Below are 20,000 nucleotides of genomic sequence, written 5' to 3'. Positions count from 1 at the left end.
AACGGTCCAGTCATCTTTACAGAATTGTTGTAATTCAGCCACATTGGAGGGTTTTCGAGCATGAACCACCTTTTTAAGGTCCTGCCACAGCATCTCATTAGGATTCAGGTCAGGACTTTGACTCGGCCGCTCCAAAGTCTTCATTTTGTTTTTCTTCAGTCATTCGGAGGTGGACTTGCTGGTGTGTTATGGATCATTGTCCTGCTGCAGAACTCTGCAATACAGGCCATTTTAGCCCAGTCTCTTTCTTATGGTGGAGTCGTGAACACTGACCTTAACTGAGGCAAGTGAGGCCTGCAGTTCTATGGATGTTGTTGTGGGGTCTTTTGTGACATCTCGGATGAGTCGTCTCTGAGCACTTGGGGTAATTTTGGTCAGCCGGCGACTCCTGGGAAGGTTCCATGTTTTCCCCCTTTGTGTATAACGGCTCTCACTGTGGTTCACTGGAGTCCCAAAGCTTTAGAAATGACTTTGTAACCTTTCCCAGACTGATAGATCTCAATTACTTTCTTTCTCATTTGTTCCTGAATTTCTTTGGATCTCAGCATGATGTGTAGCTTTTGAGGATCTTTTGGTCTCCTTCACTTTGTCACTCAGGTCTTATTTAAGTGATTTGTGAAGAGGTGTGGCAGTAATCAGGTGTGGGTGTGGCTAGAGAAAGTGAACTCAGGTGTGATAAACCACAATTAAGTTATATTTTAACAGGGGGGCAAATACTTTTTCACACAGGGCCATGTGGGTTTGGGTTTAGTTTTCCCTTAATAATAAAAACCTTCATGTAAAAACTGCATGTTGTGTTTACTTGTTTTATCTTTGACTAATATTTAAATTTGTTTGATGAACTGAAACATTAAAGCGACAAACGTAAAAAATAAAAAATCAGGAAGGGTGCCAACACTTTTTCACACCACTGTACGTCTTTCCATAACCAAGTGATGATGATGATGATGATGATGATGATGATGATGATGACATTCACTGGCAGGTCTTCGAGGCTCTTTATCAAGACTGCAGCTGGATTATGTGGACATCGTCTTTGCGAATCGTAACGATGTCAACAGTCCGATGGAAGGTGAGATTAGAAAGATCAGAATTATTTTATTTCATGTAATTATTGTGTAATGCATTCATATATATATATATTTATATATGTGTGTGTGTTTGTGTGTGTTGCAGAAGTGGTGCGTGCGATGACCTTTGTCATAAACCAAGGCATGGCCATGTACTGGGGGACGTCCCGCTGGAGCGCGATGGAGATAATGGTACGAATTTTTTCTCTTTACCGATTTCAACTTAATGTGACCTGATTATTATATTATAGTTATTTCTCATTGCTCTTATATCCTTCTTTCATATCGTTCATGATGTTGTGTCCCTCCAACACTAGGAGGCGTACTCAGTAGCTCGGCAGTTCAATCTGATCCCCCCGGTGTGTGAACAGGCCGAGTATCACTACTTCCAGAGGGACAAAGTGGAAGTGCAGCTGCCTGAACTTTACCACAAAATCGGTTTGTCTGTGAAAATCATTATAGTTTTATTCCTATTAAACCACAGCAATATTAAACTCAAACTCAAAATAGTCTAGAATAATCATGCTGGGGCTCTGTGACAGCACTAATCTATACACACAAGCTAACTGTGATTGGCTGGAATCAGTTTGATTGACAGGCAGCAGGAAAGAACGCCCCGTCCACCAGTGGCGTGATTATATAATATATAATAATAATTATAGAGCAATTGGGCAAGGGTTCTGCTGATGGCTGGTAACTGATCTCTCTCTCTCTCTCTCTCTCTCGCTCTCTCATACACACACACACACACACACACACACGTTTCTGCCCTCAAATGAAAAGTCATTATAGAGCAATTAGTTTCTACATTTGGAGTTTCCGTGTTTGGAAAGAGGTCTGTTTAAAACAAGGCCATCTCTCTTTATCTCTCGTTATGTCTCACTGTATCTCACTCTGTATCTCTCTCTCTATTTCTCTCCGTCGCTCACCCCTGCCACCCCATCTGTCAGTCAGAGTCACATTTTCTAGCTGAATGGAGCATCAAACGTCAGTTGAAAAGCATTTTTCTTTTCTCTCTCTCTCTCCCTCTCTCTCTCCATCAGGTGTGGGGGCGATGACCTGGTCTCCGTTGGCGTGTGGTTTGATCACCGGGAAATACAGTGACGGAGTTCCAGAATGTTCTAGAGCTGCAATGAAAGTGAGTCACTCTCTCTCTCTCTCTCTCTCTCTCTCTCTCTCTCTCTCTCTCTCACACTCTCTTCTCTCACCATATGGTATTTTACAGCTGTTACTAGTGTGTGCGTGTGTGTGTAAGTCTGTGTATGTGTGTGTATGTCTGTGTGTGTGTATGTCTGTGTGTGTGTATGTCTGTGTGTATGTCTGTGTGTGTGTGTATGTCTGTGTGTATGTGTATGTCTGTGTGTGTATGTCTGTGTGTGTGTATGTCTGTGTGTGTGTGTGTGTGTGTGTATGTCTGTGTGTGTGTGTGTGTGTGTATGTGTATGTCTGTGTGTGTGTGTGTGTGTGTGTGTGTCTGTGTGTGTGTGTGTTTGTATGTCTGTGTGTGTGTGTGTGTCTGTGTGTGTGTGTGTGTGTGTATGTCTGTGTGTGTGTGTGTGTGTATATGTCTGTGTGTGTGTGTCTGTGTGTGTGTTTGTATGTCTGTGTATGTCTGTGTGTGTGTGTGTGTCTGTGTGTGTGTGTGTGTGTTTGTATGTCTGTGTGTGTGTATGTCTGTGTGTGTGTGTGTCTGTGTGTGTGTATGTCTGTGTGTCTGTGTGTGACTGAGTGAATATATCTGTTTTCTCAGAGTAATCACTTTATGAGAGCACATGTTTAGAACACGTCTACATTTTAATGATCAACCAATAAAGTGTGTGTATGTGTGTGTTTGTTTAAGGGCTATCAGTGGCTAAAGGAGCGCGTTCACAGTGAAGAAGGCCGCAGACAGTTGGCTAAGATCAAAGAGCTCCACCTGATGGCCGACCGACTCAGCTGCACGGCCGCACAGCTTGCTATTGGTAATAATAATAATAATAATGATAATAATAATAATAATTATTATTATCATTATTATTATTATTATTTATAACTATTATTTTTATTTTTTACTTATTCTTTCAGCCTGGTGTTTGCGCAGTGAAGGTGTTAGTTCTGTATTGTTGGGAGTCTCAAACACAGACCAACTACTAGAAAACCTGGGAGCACTGAGGGTAACACACACACAGACTCATTCACACACACACATTCATTCAAACACACACACTCATTCACAAACACACACACATACACACACTAATTCACTCACACACACACATGCAAACACACTCATTCACAAACACACACACCCACGCACACTCATTCACTCACACAGACACACTCATTCACTCACATACACAAACTCATTCTCACGCACACACACACTCATTCACAAACACACACACCCACACACACATATACATTTATTCACACACACACCCACAAAGACACACACATGCACACACAGACTCATTCACACACACACACACTTATTCACACACCCACACATGCACACACACTCATTCACTCACACACACACACACAAACACTCATTCACAAACACATATACCCACACACACACACAATGAAACATACACTCAGCTCTGTTCTCCTGCAGGTTCTCTCTCAGATGACTCCTCAGGCAGTGAGTGAGATTGACACCCTGCTGGGCAACAAGCCGCACTCCAAGAAAGAGTCCCGCGCGTGAGGACAGTCCTGGGTGACGAGAACGAGACAACGAGATCCGAGTGTGACCGGGACGAACGGACGGCTTTTGCTTCCTTCCCTTCCTGTGTATTCCATCTTCCTGCATGGCTCCTGCGAACCACCGAGCTTCCAGAACGATCTGAACCAAACCCACTCCTGATCTTTTAGAAACATGTTACAGAAACGTCGATACCCCATTAACACAACAGGAGATTTTACTCTCCAAAGGAAAAACAAACAAACAAACAAACAGACCAATATTTGAATAAGAGTGAACATCATGTCTTCCAGGTGAAACACTTTGGCGAGGGGGAGTTGTAAAAAACTCACTTCCTTTTCCAAGGATGCCATGCAGCAAGCTTTTGGGTGTGTGTGTGTGTGTGTGTGTGTGTGTGTGTGTGTGTGTGTGTGTTGGACTGCAGTTCACTGCCGATAACGCAAATTAACCGCAAGCAGCAAAACACTTGTGTGTTTTCTCTCGTTATCATAGCCTGCAATAGTAGACACACAGAAGCAACTATGTCATTTATTTCTTATTTCTCCTAATCATCCTGCCATTATTCACTTCCCCCGAACAGCGGAAGGACAAATCACCATGGTGACGACTGCTGTGTGAAACGGAGCAAATGTATGAAGATAACTTATTTCATGAGTCTTCCTCCATCTTATCACTGCGTTCAACAAACTGTGCGCATGGCCCTTTAAAACAGTCCCCACTTCTTGTGTTTGTGTGTGTGTGTCTGTGTGTGTGGGTGTGTGTGTGTGTGTGTGTGTGTGTGTGTCTGTGTCCTGCTATAATTTCTTAACTGTATCATTTGCACAAAGCAAAAAGTGTCAAAGGACAAAGGCCATTGAGACACAGAGACAATGACAGACAACAATAGCATGAAGAGAACGTCCATTGTGTGTGTGTGTGTGTGTGTGTGTGTGTGTGTGTGTGTGTGTGTGTGTGTGTGTGTGGACACTGTTCAGTATGAAGATATTAGATGCTATAAAGTTTGTCTCTTGTTAATTTTTCTGAGAAAAAAAAATCACAACTCAAAAGGTGGTGTGTTCCATCAGCTGCTATGCATTTTAGCTATCTAGCTGTTTAGCGCTACATGATTAGCTACATCACTCACAACCCATGCTACGTATGTCTGCTATAACTGCTACTTAATTTATAGCAGTTTTAGCTATTGGCTAGCCATTTTTATTTTTATTGAATTAAAAAAATCAATTGTTCTTTAATATTTGAATAGCTAGCTAGCGTTAATAAATCTATTCAAGTTGTTTAATAATTAACATTTTTGTGAAATCATTTGAATCTAGAACACAACACATGACCATGTGGCACGACTGCGACTTAATGTACTGTCTACAGAATCTAGCTACAGTGTCGGCCATTTTGAATTCATACCTTTATTCATGCTAGACTTCTAACAAAAAGTGCTAGCTGCTAAAAATCTAACAAAAGGTTTTCTGTTCATTTTTTCTGTCTTACAGGGTTTTAACCATACAGTGTTATTCTCAGGAGCTACAGGGGGTTGTGTATTACCCATAATGCAATGCAAATTAAGTGAATCCTAAAGTTTTCTAACTTTTCTGTCACACAATGCTAGCGGTCAGACATTCCTGGTTATTGTGTCAGGTGTAGCTGAGTGTAAACAGGCTACAACAGAGCAAAGTTACAGCGTTCTGACTTCAATTCGTCTCAAACTTTTTGAATCTTACAGTGCATTGTATTAACAGCTAGTGTTTAGGATATGTCACACATTTGCTACATGATTTATCTGTACGCTAACTCACATGCAGGAGAGCGCTTAAACTGTGCTGAGGATGATGGGAAACACACTACAGTTTGAGCAGTGAGATAATTTATTTCTGACTGTTATGATGTGGATTTAGCTTTCAGGACACGTACTAGAGCATGTCTGATTATTAGCCGTGTGTGTGTGTGTGTGTGTGTGTGTGTGTGAAACTTTATTTAACGACACTGGAGGATCTGTTTTGCCAGCGAGAACTCGAGAATGTAATCAGGAAGTTGTTTGTCGCACCCAGACGACAGGGTCTGACTCGCTGTCACTCACTTTGAAGGGTTGTGATGGAATTTCATTTGCTGAGTCACTCAACTCAACGTTCCCTCACGGACCACTGTGATTTGGGACACAGCCACGAATCTGCCCGGTAACAGAAGACACAGGGCAGTGTCTGGTGGTCTGGTGCTCATCTCCACTGCACTCCAATTTCATTCTAATATCTTTGATACTTTTGAAGTAAATCGAACGATATGATTCATTCGATTCACCCCTCAGAGTGACAATCCAGTGGACCACCTCCAGTTCCTCATGCTCATCAAGAATCTTCTTGGGTTGTTGTGGAGATGATGAAAATTTGACAATGAAATTTGACAAATTCAACTCACTTGAATTGTGCAAATTCTCTGCTCACAAGTTGTACCGTGTACAGCCGAGACTCGAGATGTCAGTCTTTGCCAGTTTATAAAAGCAATCATATTATGATGAAGTGCTGAGTAAAGATGAATGAATCAATGAATCAAACAATCAGTGGATGAATCAAAATCAGGCTTTGGAAGAAGCATCTGATGTAAATCCCGTGTTTCAGGGCAGTGATCCCGAATCCCTTTACTGCTGAAGAGAATCCACGGCTCGAGAGGCCGCCATATGATACGGACACGTTCGTGACTACGTCATTAACGTCTACCGTTTTAGAAAAATGTAAATATTGTACTCGAGCTGGACCTGACAGAAAATATTTCCAGCAGCCGGACTCACGTTCAAATGCGAATGCTTTTTAGTTTTTTTTCATGTGATGTATTATAGTTAGCAAGATCAAGTTATATGAAGACACTAGCAGTGTAAATACACATTTAGAGCACAGAAACTCCTCCGTAACTCTGCCTGTGTCGGTTCGGTTTTAATGTCTTGCACCAAAAAAAAAAAAAGAAAAAAGAAATGATTCACTCTAAAACCCTGTACCGAATGTATTCATGCTTGCCTTTAAAATGTCTGAAGAATCTCACTGCAATGTTTTTAGGCTCTTTAATCAATGTCAGGTGTGTTGTGTGATTGTGTAGCTCAAAATAACCTACACACATATGCACCATGTTGGATGTTCAGAATTATTGGCACCCTTCATTAAAAATGAGCGAAAATGCAATTAGTGATTTTTTCAGTTTACACATATGTTAAGAATTTAAAATAATTTTTTCAAACATAAAACTTTCTTAAGCAATACAGAGCCCTTGTTTCAAAAGTATTGGAACTATTATATTTAATAAATTTCTTTGGGGAAGCTCTATGTCTTCTTCAGAGTCATAACTGATGATGTTCAAGGCCAAATGTCTGATTATGAGTCCAATCCCTGTTGATGTTTGCAATAGTTTCAGAATATATTCCTTTAGAGCACCAAACATTTTCACAAGCATGATATGACTTACAGTACCGTGACTTCCGTACGTCTTTAAGTGTTTTATGTTATACGATAATGAAGGGATATGGTCTGGGTGCCAATACTTCTGGAGGTGTGTTGTATATAAGATTAATTAGCAGAGTTTAAAGTTTTGTCAAAATGAATCAAAGTGAAACCCAGTCCTTTATTCTGAGAACTACACCAAGTCGATGAAAATGAAGACAAACACTAGTGGTGATGTCCCATGGTCCTAATGGTCCTGATGAGCTTAAGCTCCGCCCCCAGTTACACCAACAGGGTCTGAGTCTGCCTTCCATCTGGAAGGAAAACATTTCTAAATACTAAATATAAGAATATAGCATAACAGTTACATCCTTTTTTTCTATCAGCAGTATGTTCACACACACACACACACACACACACACACACACACACACACCAAATGTGTATCCATAGAAAATCACACAATGTGTCTGTCAATGGGAAACTTTGTGGATTTTATGGGATTAAAGTCACAACCTTCTGTCAGTAGCCCATGAGCCACCACTGTCCATTTAATTCATCCTGTTTATTAAGTCTTAATATAAGCCTGGAATGCTGTGTGTGTGTGTGTGTGTATGTGTGTGTGTGTGTGTGTGAGCGATTCATTCGTCTGAGAGATGGAAGTTGCCCCTGACAGAAAAGCATCATGGGTAAATATAGGTGCAGTGGTGTGGGATTTGTAGAACACGAGCCCAGACGACCTCATGATGTTAATGGACTTGCTGATAATGACACACACAGCTGCTCAAACTGCTTTGCTTATGCAAACACACACACACACACACACACACACACAGAGGGCACACTTAGAAACACATTTATACAAACATACTAGTACAGCTAGTAAGTATTTGCTTTTTTAATTTAGAATTTTTTAATTAATTCTTGTACATTTGTGCTGGTTCACAACACAAATATTAACTATATTTAATTTTATTATTTATCTCACAAAATGATTACATTGTGTAGCTGGAAACAGACCAGGCTCACTATACTGTAGCTGCATTCAAGACTAACCCTAACCCTGTGCCTCCATGTTCTTCATGAACTAGTTAATGTATTATTTTTATAGATTTCTACAACATGCTATTTTGTGATGTATAATCAAACACACACCCACACACACTGTGTGTTAGTGCTCTCATTTGTGAATGCACTGTCGTAACTGTGTTTGTGTGTGTAGTGCATTTTTGGGTGGTGGCAGTTGACGCACTGCATGAATTAAACAATGCAGTCTGACTGCAGGAATTATCATCACATCAGCATTCACATTACTGCAGCCTGCACAAACACAACTCTCTCTCTCTCACACACACACAGACACCACACACACCACAAACATACACAAGCTCACACAAACACACACACACAAACACACACACGAAAACACACAAACACACACACCACAAACATACACAAGCTCACACACACAAACGCACACACCACAAACATACACAAGCACTCACACACACACGAAAACACACAAACACAAACACACACAAACTCACACACACACAAACACACACACACCACAAACATACACAAGCTCACACACACACGAAAACACACACACACACAAACTCACACACACACACTACACATAAACACACACAAACTAACACACACAAACACACACACACACCACAAACATACACAAGCTCACACACAGACGAAAACACACAAACACACACAACACAAACATACACAAGCTCACACACACATGAAAACACACAAACACACACACACACAAACACACACAACACAAACATACACAAGCTCACACACACATGAAAACACACAAACACACACACACACAAACTCACACACACACAAACACACACCACAAACATACACAAGCTCACACACACACAAACACACACAACACAAACATACACAAGCTCACACACACATGAAAACACACAAACACACACACACCACATAAACACACACACAAACACACACACAAACACACACACACAAACACATTACTGTATGCCACATTCCAGGCTTATATTAAGACTTAATAAACAGGATGAATTAAATGGACAGTGGTGGCTCATGGGCTACTGACAGAAGGTTGTGACTTTAATCCCATAAAATCCACAAAGTTTCCCATTGACAGACACATTGTGTGATTTTCAGGTTCTGTCCCGACCAACTCACTGTAAAAGACCTCATCCTTAATCAGTGTCATTACCGTTCAGCTGATTAAGTCCATTTAAGGCCATGATTGTGTACACACCATAAAGGACACACACAAGAGTCTCTAACGTTTGTGCTTCTGTCCCTTTAAGACCAGGCGCTTCTCATCACGTGACTGAGTCCCTAGAATCTTATTGGATCAACCGTTGCTACGTTCGTGAATCAAATTTAGTTTCCATTTTATGTTGACAATTTTAATATTACTGAAAAAACGACCGCTTTAGAATTATTATCGTAGTGTGGATAAAATAGCGGAGTTTTGATTCGTATTGAAATATGTTTAAAAAAACAGCTAAACGGAGAATAATGAATCGGTTCGTGATCACGTGATCAGAAATACTTTAATCCCATTGGCTAGTAGACAGTTTGCGATCAAAAAATACTTTAATCCCATTGGCTAGTAGACAGTTCGTGATCACGTGATCAAAAAAATACTTCAATCCCATTGGCTAGCAGACAGTTCAACGTCCCAGCTTAGCCACTAAAACTTTCTCTGTCATTTTAAAACAGAACATCATACTAATAAACACTGATATTCAATAATAATAATATTTACTGCGTATATACGAATGTTATTTTGACGTGTCATTTGCTACGGAGATGTGGTTAGCCGTTCTCGTTAGCCCTTAGCTTAGCGGGCCCTTTTTCCATTGTTGACGTGCGCGCACCCTGTTCACGTGACCACATGTTGTGCTTCTGATTGGCTCAGACGTTTTACGTGCGCGCTCGCCGGTGTGTCACCTTGCTGCTCAGGTTTTAAGTGTCTCAGACGCCTCAGAAACATAAAGCAGTGCAGCAGAATGGCGTCGGGGGCAGTGAACCCGAAAAGCTCCCCAAAGTCCATCAAGTTCCTGTTCGGCGGCTTGGCGGGGTATGTAAAAGGCTGTAGATAAAGGGGGGGTTATTATTATTATCTTGTGCTGTGTGGGTTGCCAGATCTGTCCGTGTCTGATCCAGGCTTTAAAACTGTCCTCATCTGTGTAGTTTATTATAAAATATCATGTGGTGGCTTTGAATCCGTCACATTCACTTACACAAGTCGCTCAGGAGGAAACCAAAAGAAAGCTGCAGTCACAGTGATGATGATGATGATGATGATGATGATGATGCTTTTCCCTTTACATTAGAGGAACCCTGTTAAATGCTGAAGACCTTCTGCACCAATATGGAGGCCAGAGATCTCACACAAAGCATGTGCTTCAGACCTAAAGGTCACAGGTGCTGATCTAAAAACACTCAGATCAACAGCACCGAAGTGAAGCTCAGAACGTTTCCTGCTCTGTAAGAAGAGACGATGGGATTCGGGACGAGGAGACGAATCTAGGCTTCGTACAGAACCGATGCTTTTCTGGTGTTTACGCTGCTCTAACACGCTCACTTCGTTAAGTCCGTCCGGTGTGTTAAGGCTAAACCTCACAGGGACATGCGGTTCTCCAGGACCAGGCTTGAGAAAATCTGATCTCAGTCAGAAACGAGTCCACGGTGGGTCTCGCACCTATCAAGCGTCTGCTCGGGGTCTCGATCTTAACACGATGGGGGATGTTCGGCATTTTACGACATGGCGTTTGTTCTGCAGTGTGCTGTTTATATACAGTCAGAGCCACAGATCTGTTGATTTGTGTCGCTCTGTGTTTGCAGTGAGTGTTCGTCTTTGCCCAGTATACAAACCCAAAAGATAAAAGGTGGTGTCAGTGATGATTAGGAGGAAAAACATCGCTGTCTGTCAGACCACAGACTTTTAATCACCATGAAGCAAAAAATAAACACTGTAAAGCTCCAGTATCAGACGAAGCCCTAACATTCACATGTCTGTCATGTTGGCTGTTTAATTCAGATCGGTTCATTTCCAGCACCAGTTTATAGCATATCAGAAGCTGCATTGGATTGTAAATAGGTTTGCGAAATGCCTCTTCAGATAAGATCTGCTAAAATTACTGATTGCTCCTTTAAGTGTCTGAAGTAATAAATTTAAAATCTTTATTTAGAGATAAAACAAACAAGGGTCACAAACTGGGTCACTTACTGATTGACTATCTCTCTCTCTCTATCTCTCCCTCTCTCAGGATGGGGGCTACAGTGTTTGTTCAGCCGCTGGACCTGGTGAAGAACAGGATGCAGTTGAGCGGTCAGGGTTCGAAGGCTCGGGAATATAAGACGAGCTTGCACGCTGTGGCCAGCATCCTGCGCAATGAAGGAGTCCGGGGCATCTACACAGGGTGAGAAGGCAGTTAGTCAAGAAAGGCACATATGCAGAGGAGGAGATTTGGAGCATGTCCACTGCTTGATGCTAATTCACCTTACACTTTCTCTCTCTCTCTTTTTCTCTTTCTGTGTCTAGTCTCTCGGCCGGTCTCCTCAGGCAGGCGACCTACACCACCACTCGTCTGGGGATTTACACGATATTGTTTGAGAAACTGACAAAAGCAGATGGAACTCCTCCCAATTTCTTTATGAAGGCGCTTATCGGGATGACGGCCGGAGCCACAGGAGCGTTTGTCGGCACTCCGGCCGAAGTGGCGCTCATTCGCATGACTGCAGACGGACGGTGAGAACCAAAGTGAAGAAAAATGTGACTCATTAGAACTGAGCAGCTGGATCTAAACATCAGCAACAATAATAATAATAATAATAATAATAATCTTTCTCTCTCTTTTCCCATGTTAGACTTCCCCCTGATCAGAGGAGAGGTTACACAAACGTCTTTAATGCTCTCATCCGAATCACCAGGGAGGAGGGAGTCACAACACTGTGGCGGGTGTGTGTTTGTGTTTGTGTGTGTGTTTGTGTGCACGTGTGTTTCAGCCCAGACCATGTGCAATTTGTTGACAAGCACAGAGACCACACCCCCTTTAGTGCTGGTGTTAATGTTTCGTTTTACTGCCAGGTTTGCAATCATTGTTTTACTTCCTGGTGTAGTACTGGTTTATTCTGATAGTCTGTGTGTGTGTGTGTGTGTGTGTGTGTGTGTCTGTCTGTGTGTCTGTCTGTGTGTGTGTGTGTCTGTCTGTGTGTGTGTGTGTGTCGGTCTGTGTGTGTGTGTGTGTCGGTCTGTGTGTGTGTGTGTGTGTGTGTGTGTCGGTCTGTGTGTGTGTGTGTGTGTCGGTCTGTGTGTGTGTGTGTCTGTGTGTGTCGGTCTGTGTGTGTCGGTCTGTGTGTGTGTGTGTCGGTCTGTGTGTGTGTGTGTGTGTGTCTGTCTGTGTGTGTGTGTGTGTGTGTCGGTCTGTGTGTGTCGGTCTGTGTGTGTGTGTGTCGGTCTGTGTGTGTGTGTGTGTGTCGGTCTGTGTGTGTGTGTGTGTGTGTGTGTGTGTGTGTGTGGGTCGGTCGGTCTGTGTGTGTGTGTGTGTGTCTGTGTGTGTGTGTGGGTCGGTCGGTCTGTGTGTGTGTGTGTGTGTCGGTCTGTGTGTGTGTGTGTGTGTGTCGGTCTGTGTGTGTGTGTGTGTGTGTGTCGGTCTGTGTGTGTGTGTGTGTGTCGGTCTGTGTGTGTGTGTGTGTCGGTCTGTGTGTGTGTGTGTGTGTGTCGGTCTGTGTGTGTGTGTGTCGGTCTGTGTGTGTGTGTGTGTGTCGGTCTGTGTGTGTGTGTGTGTGTGTGTCGGTCTGTGTGTGTGTGTGTGTGTCGGTCTGTGTGTGTGTGTGTGTCGGTCTGTGTGTGTGTGTGTGTCGGTCTGTGTGTGTGTGTGTGTCGGTCTGTGTGTGTGTCGGTCTGTGTGTGTGTGTGTGTCGGTCTGTGTGTGTGTGTGTCGGTCTGTGTGTGTGTGTGTGTGTGTGTCGGTCTGTGTGTGTGTGTGTGTGTCGGTCTGTGTGTGTGTGTGTGTGTCGGTCTGTGTGTGTGTGTGTGTGTCGGTCTGTGTGTGTGTGTGTGTGTCGGTCTGTGTGTGTGTGTGTGTGTGTGTGTGTGTGTGTGTGTCGGTCTGTGTGTGTGTGTGTGTGTGTGTGTGTGTGTGTGTGTGTGTGTGTGTGTGTGTTACAGGGCTGTGTACCCACCATGGCCAGGGCAGTAGTAGTGAATGCAGCACAGCTGGCTTCTTATTCCCAGTCTAAGCAGGCTTTATTGGACACAGGTGAGATTCTACACCTTCACTGTCACCTTCACGTCTACATTAAAGTCCATCATCTCTAACGGCAGCTAACAGTTTATCTGTTTATACAGAAATCTCTGCCTTTGTGTTTTCCTGCTTCCACATCACTGTCTGTTTGATTTTACTGCAGTACATCATTATTGTGTAAGTGTAATATGTTGATGATTTTTATACTCTGTGTGTGTGTGTGTGTGTGTGTTGGCAGCTTATTTCTCTGATGACATCCTGTGCCATTTCTGTGCCAGTATGATCAGTGGGCTCGTGACCACAGCCGCCTCCATGCCAGTCGACATAGCTAAAACCAGGTGTGTGTGTGTGTGTGTGAGCGTGCGTGAGCGCACACGTGTGTGTGAGCATGTGAGAGCGCGTGTTTGTGTGAGCGCGTGAGAGCGTGTGTGTGTTACTACAGCAAGTGCTATATTAACACAAGATGATCAACATGTACAACTTTACTAGTGTGTGTGTTTAAATTCTTTATGAATTCTGTGTGTTTGTGTTTATGGTCTTGTGCATATTAACAGAACACACACGTGTGAGGAGGAGAAACGTTTCGACACGTTGTTATTGAAAACTATTCAGTGTGTGTAGTGATGTGTGGTTTATTAAAATTTATATTGTATTGTCTGAGGTGTTTGTTACAACTCTGTGTAAAGTGTAACATCCAGTGCAGTGTTCAGGAGCCAAATTGGGGCGTTCAGTGTTTGTTTGGTGAGTGACGTTGAGGCTCACACTCGTCTGTTTCAGGATTCAGAACATGAGGATGATCGACGGCAAGCCAGAGTACAAGAACGGACTCGTGAGTGGATTTGAAGATCTGTGTGTGTGTCTCTGTGGCTGTGTGCGTGCGTGGCTGTGTGCGTGCGTGGCTGCGTGCGTGTGTGACTGCGTGCGTGTGTGACTGCGTGCGTGTATGTATGTGCGTGCGTGTATGTGTGCGTGCGTGCGTGTATGTGTGCGTGCGTGTATGTGTGCGTGCGTGTATGTGTGCGTGCGTGTATGTATGTGTGCGTGCGTGCGTACCTGCGTGCGTGTCTGCGTGCATGTCTGCGTGCATGTCTGCGTGCGTGTATGTATGTCTGCGTGCGTGTCTGCGTGCCTGTCTGCGTGCCTGTCTGCGTGCGTGTCTGCGTGCGTGTCTGCATGCGTGCCTGTGTGCGTGCGTGTCTGATTTCACATTCATGCCTTTTCCCTCTGCAGGACGTATTGATTAGGGTGGTGAGGAAGGAAGGCTTTTTCAGCTTGTGGAAGGGTTTCACACCGTACTACGCCCGTCTCGGCCCTCACACTGTCCTCACCTTCATCTTCCTCGAGCAGATGAACAAGTTCTACCGGATCTACTTCCTGGACTCATAGAGTCCTAATGGGAACTCGCACAGCTCGGGTCGGCTGAGGTTCTTAGCCGCTTGGGGGTCTCTCTCTCTCTCTCTCTCTCTCCCTCTCCCCCCCCCCCCCTCTGTGTGTGTGTGTGTGTGTTTGTGTCTGTCTTGTGTTTTCTAACACACTCTCCTTGACTTCCTCTGACTCAGAGTTGTGTAATGATGATATTGAAGGTCAGGTGAGTGAGTAAGCTCTTCCAGCGCTCCTGACTAGCTCTGGTGTTAGGTTTAGGTAGCTAGGGGAGAGTAACATGTGGGAGTGTTGATGAAGGGGAAGTCATTCAGGGTGTGTTGGAACACTGCAAGTCTTATGTTCCTACTCATGGTCCCATCGTCCGCCGTGTGTCCTCCAAGTTTGTTTTCAGACTCGGCTCAGAACCCTACGCCGCTTATCGGACTTTCAGAAGGTTGTGTCTTGTACAGGAAGCTACACACTGACACAGTTCTCAATTTATTTTCTGTCCTTAAATTAAAAAGACTACATCTGAATTTGTGTGAATCCAGTCTTAGTGATGATGAGTGTGTGTGTGTGTGTGTGTGTGTGTGTGTAAGCTAACGACAGAATGCTATAGAAATCTCTCTCTCACTCTCCCAATGTCTCTCATTTATAGTGAAAATCCTTATTAAAGAAGGTTCTCTGAGTTCTTTCCCATTTATTTCTACCAACATGTTGAAGTGAATAATGCAGCACACGGGGTAAAGAACCTTAAACAGGATCTGATCTGCTTGTTTATTAACGGAAACGTTCGTCATTCTGGACGTCTCTATGCCGTCCTTTTAGACAGAGATTATCGAGAGGCTGAATTTTCTCACAGCTGATTGTAGATAGAAATAGTTTATTAAATCTTCCACGTGGATCCATTTATTTCTTATAAATAAATAAAATCTCTACATGATGATGTTTGGTTCTACCAGCAGGTCTGAATGAAGTTTTACAAAACTGGAAAACTTCTAATTTGCAGCAATTATTAAGTTGTTTAAGATTTAACAGTAAATGTGAATCTTACAGAGACAAAAGCAGCACAAAAGTGTTTTGTACTTTTTTCTTTTTAATGATTCTCTAATGATGAATAATGAATTATTCTAGATTTTACAGCTGTCCATTTTGTTTCGACACGTCGCTGGATGTTCAAATGTAAAATATGCCACTTTTTAGTGGAATTAATCCAGATTTTGTAAAAAAGTAAATAAATAAATGTACAAACAAACAGTAATGAAAGCTAATGTAATGTAGCTGAAATGTAATGAATGAAAAAAAATATAAAAAAAGAAAAATGTAATATAATGTAATATATAGAGAAAACGCTCCTTTAACGCGTTTTAATTATTTAACATTATATAATTATACATTATATATTTATTATGTTTATTCATTATTTATTATTAAGTCTGAATAGCAACAGATTTATTGTACTTATTTATAGCTATAACGCGCGCCCCCTGGCGGTTAAACCCCGCAATAACACCACCGCTGTTCATAAGACTTCCGGTTTCCGGTTACAATCATTCAGTCCAAGATGGCGGACCTCCTGGGCTCAATCTTGAGCTCGATGGAAAAACCTCCGACGGTCGGCGACCAGGAAAGCCGCCGTAAAGCTCGAGGTACGCGGTTTTACACGCTTTTACACCGAGTCTATGTCGTCAAACACGTTATAGTCGTGATGAGGTCACGTGTGAAGAGTTTCTGTGCGTTTTGTGACGTGTTGTCGTGTTGCTGCTCTCCTGAAGCTCGAGCTGAGGGGAAAAAAATCCTCCAATCGAATGTGAGGAAATGAGGCTGTGCTGGTGACGTCATCTCGTGCCTTAATTCTGATTGGCTCTCACTAAATTCTCCTCAGCGTTCACTAGTAGCCCGAGGGGCCGCGTCCCAAATCACAGATGCCCCCTAAATAGTGTTAATTAAGGAATCTTCATTGTGTTTCACTGTTAACTTCAGTTTTTGTTTCTTAATTTAAGTTTTATAGAAATATAGAAATGTTTTTATTTTTTTCAACAAAAAATGACCAAATTCTCCCCCAAACATTAACCACAGACTTGATGTTTGTATTCATTAATAATTAACATTTTGAATAAACATTTTAACTGAGAAATGAGGTCCCCTAGATTCAGCCCCCTAAGTGCACTACATAGGCGTCTTGTGCAGTGCAGTGCACTGTCGCCTGTGCACTATCACTGTCGCCTGTGTAGTGCACTGTCGCCTGCGTAGTGCACTGTCGCCTGTGTAGTGCACTGCACCTTCAGTAAACAGGTGTTTAGGATTCAGCTCTCTTTACAAGTGCACTTTACTACACTGCACATTAAGGGCTGAGTGTTCAGTTCACTACAGAAGTGTTTTAAATGTCCGTGTTGACATGTCCACTTCCTCGCTCTGCCCTGTGGGGCATCACAGAACAAGCTGCTCGCATGAAGAAGATGCAGGAGGATGAGAAGAGGAAGAAAGCAGAGTTTAGGAAGAAGGTACGAGTGGTTTTGTGTGCAAATAGAAACTATGTGTTGCTCATGGGGTGAACTTTGTGATTTAATGATCTGATGTTTGGATCAGATGGAGAAGGAAGTGTCTGATTTCATCCAGGACAGCAGTCTGCAGAAGAAGAAGTATGAACCTATGGGGAAGATTGAGAGGAGCATCCTGTGAGTCAAGTCATTGAGTGATTTATTTATTTATTTGTTTGTTTATTTGCTTAGTAGCAAGATGGCAATACATCTAAAGACGTGACTGTGTGTGTTTGCTGCTGTCTCGTCACTCAGACACGATGTGGCCGAGGTGGCCGGTCTCACCTCCTTCTCCTTTGGTGAGGATGAAGAAAGCAGATACGTGATGCTCTTTAAAAAGGTACTGATCTATCGGGTCCACTTACATACATACAACACACTCCTGCAGGAACTGAGCAGAGCTCTCTGTGTGTGTGTGTGTACGTGTGTGTACACGTGTGTGTGTGTGTGCAGGAGTTTGCGCCATCAGATGATGAGCTGGAGGCGTATCGTAGAGGAGAGGAGTGGGATCACACCAAAGCAGAGGAGAGACGTAAGCTGAAGGTGAGCAGCAGGAAACCGACATCATACAGAAATACTTTAGGGCTTCGTAACACGTTAGTAACACGTTAGTAACACGTTAGTAACACGTTAGTAACACGTTAGTAACACGTTTGTAACACCTTCGAAACATCTTTACACGACAGAGAGGAAATTGAAAAGTTTTTAAAACTGCAGTTTTTAAAACCTAATATTGTAAATTATTATTAAAAGATTGAACTAAATTGAACTTTTAAATAATGAAGCTGAAGTAGAATCTTGAACCACACAGGATTACTTCACATCACACATAGGTGTTAATTAGATTAGCATGGAGCTCATTGTCCTGCCCATTTCCGTGTTCAGGAGCAGGCAGCGTTGGAGGAGGAAGCAGCCAGTCAGAGCCACAAGAGGCCGTCGTCTCCCAGCTCCAACTACAGAGACAAATACAGCCATCTGATTGGCACGTCTGCTGCTAAAGATGCTGCACACACGCTGGAGGCTAACCAGGCGTACGGCTGTGGTGAGACACACACACACACACCACCTGTTTGTTTGTCTGTTATGACTGGTTTGTGCTTCATTTATGTGCTATGTGAGTTTTTGAACTGTCACAATTTCACAACCTTGTGACATAACAAGGATTTATTACTGAGAAATTCTGCCTTCCTTACAATATATTAAGAATTTGTATTAAAATCTGAAGAAAATCATGAGAAATCTCTTTTACACACGCGCACACACACACACACACACACACACACAAACCTCACTCTGTCTTCTTACTCTCTTTTTTAACTATTGATTAATCTTGATTAGTTTCCTGGTTTCTGATTGGTTCTTTCTCATGCTGATAGTCCCTGTGGCCAATAAGAGAGACACGCGATCCATCGAGGAGGCCATGAATGACATCCGAGCTAAGAAACGCCTCAAGAGAGGAGAAGACGACACGGGTGCTGGCAGCCTATGAGACGTCTGTCTGTGTGTGTGAGAGAGAGAATCAGTGTGTTCATTTACATGTCCCTGTACAGCATTGTACTCTAGAGCAATATCTCTGTGAGGTAGGTGTGTGTGTGTGTGTGTGTGTGTGTGTGTGTGTTTAGCTATCACTCTGGCCTTGTCTGCTGCTTCTAGCCTTCTCGTAGTGTGTGTTTGTTTTTTAAAGCTTATTAGTTTGGTGGATTTTATTTCTGTGTGTCTTCCTGATGCACTAAAAAGAACTTTTTTTAGTTTTTAGTGTGTTAGTTAATTGAATTACATGTAAAACTAAAATGTGGGTGTGTCTTTCAGCCCGTAAATCGCAGTATAAGGAAATTAATGGCACTGATTAAAAAGGGTGTGTGTCTGAGGTCATATATGGACAAAGACATGGCCACTGGACCGGCGGCTTCTCCTCAGACAGTTCCTTTTCAGTTTAAGGCTCAGCAGGAGAAAGCTTTCTGTCTTTTCCGAGTGTTTGTGACCGTTTAAACCTCATGTGCTTCTGGAGCTTCTGGCTGCAGCGTGTTCATATAAAAGTGTTCATCTTTCTCCAAAACACTAACAGATCAATCAACTTCGTGTAGGAAATGAATCAGTGGCGCACGATCAGACATGACGCAGACAGTTTGTACAGTAGCATAAAACTCTTACTTGTCCTTCGCTGAGAAGTTTTCATTACCGTATTTTGTTGTGTTCACGTTTAATCCAACGATGTAAAAGTCAAATGTTTGTAACTAAAAACCTTCGAAACTGAACCTCCTTCGTATTTAAAGCATTTTAAAGCCTAAAGCTGAGTGTCAGTAATCAGACCTGTAATTCTTCACATTTTACGCACTGTGTCTAAGACGCCTGCTATTATAACAGACTTGTCTCACGTTTGAGTTTTAAATAAAGATTGAATGATGAAACACGGCGTGTTGTGTTTGTTATCGAAATGTATACAGTTTTATTTAAAAATGAATGTAAACACTATTCATTCAAATAGGGGTGCCGATATTTTGTTAACAGCAGCAGATGGTTACAGTCAGGAATTGAACTATAATTGATGATAATCTGATTCCACGTTCCTGTAACATTCCTGTATGATGTAGAGAATTAAGAAATCTGTATTGTCCAGTTTGTGGATGTTCTACTGGGAGCGGTGC

General features: G+C 42.6%; 3 protein-coding genes across 3 annotated transcripts in view; all 3 read left to right on the top strand.

Annotated features, from left to right (window-relative positions):
• LOC132841282 (voltage-gated potassium channel subunit beta-3) overlaps positions 1–6,899 on the top strand; it is a 23,552-nt gene extending 16,653 nt beyond the window's left edge. The window contains exons 8-14 of the mRNA XM_060863575.1: positions 986–1,072; positions 1,177–1,262; positions 1,388–1,508; positions 2,114–2,208; positions 2,911–3,031; positions 3,135–3,223; positions 3,667–6,899. Coding sequence (XP_060719558.1) covers positions 986–1,072; positions 1,177–1,262; positions 1,388–1,508; positions 2,114–2,208; positions 2,911–3,031; positions 3,135–3,223; positions 3,667–3,756 — 689 coding nt within the window. The 3' untranslated portion in view covers positions 3,757–6,899. The remainder of the gene's footprint in view (positions 1–985; positions 1,073–1,176; positions 1,263–1,387; positions 1,509–2,113; positions 2,209–2,910; positions 3,032–3,134; positions 3,224–3,666) is intronic.
• Positions 6,900–10,058: 3,159 nt separating this feature from the next.
• slc25a11 (solute carrier family 25 member 11) lies at positions 10,059–15,503 on the top strand. The gene is made up of 8 exons (XM_060863509.1): positions 10,059–10,281; positions 11,474–11,626; positions 11,749–11,955; positions 12,075–12,165; positions 13,378–13,468; positions 13,692–13,791; positions 14,231–14,282; positions 14,684–15,503. Exons 1-8 carry the CDS (start codon positions 10,211–10,213, stop codon positions 14,837–14,839), a joined length of 921 nt encoding a protein of 306 aa, XP_060719492.1. The 5' UTR covers positions 10,059–10,210; the 3' UTR covers positions 14,840–15,503.
• Positions 15,504–16,357: 854 nt separating this feature from the next.
• Positions 16,358–19,763, top strand: spag7 (sperm associated antigen 7). Its single transcript, XM_060863538.1, has 7 exons — positions 16,358–16,464; positions 17,252–17,319; positions 17,405–17,493; positions 17,611–17,695; positions 17,809–17,898; positions 18,241–18,397; positions 18,732–19,763. Exons 1-7 carry the CDS (start codon positions 16,380–16,382, stop codon positions 18,842–18,844), a joined length of 687 nt encoding a protein of 228 aa, XP_060719521.1. The 5' UTR covers positions 16,358–16,379; the 3' UTR covers positions 18,845–19,763.
• The last annotated feature ends 237 nt before the right edge of the window (positions 19,764–20,000 follow it).

The sequence above is a fragment of the Tachysurus vachellii genome, chromosome 26 (genome assembly GCF_030014155.1).
Source record: "Tachysurus vachellii isolate PV-2020 chromosome 26, HZAU_Pvac_v1, whole genome shotgun sequence".
Taxonomy (NCBI): Eukaryota; Metazoa; Chordata; class Actinopteri; order Siluriformes; family Bagridae; genus Tachysurus; species Tachysurus vachellii.
The sequence above is the reverse complement of the archived record's forward strand: the minus strand, read 5'-3'. Positions and strand labels throughout refer to the sequence as shown.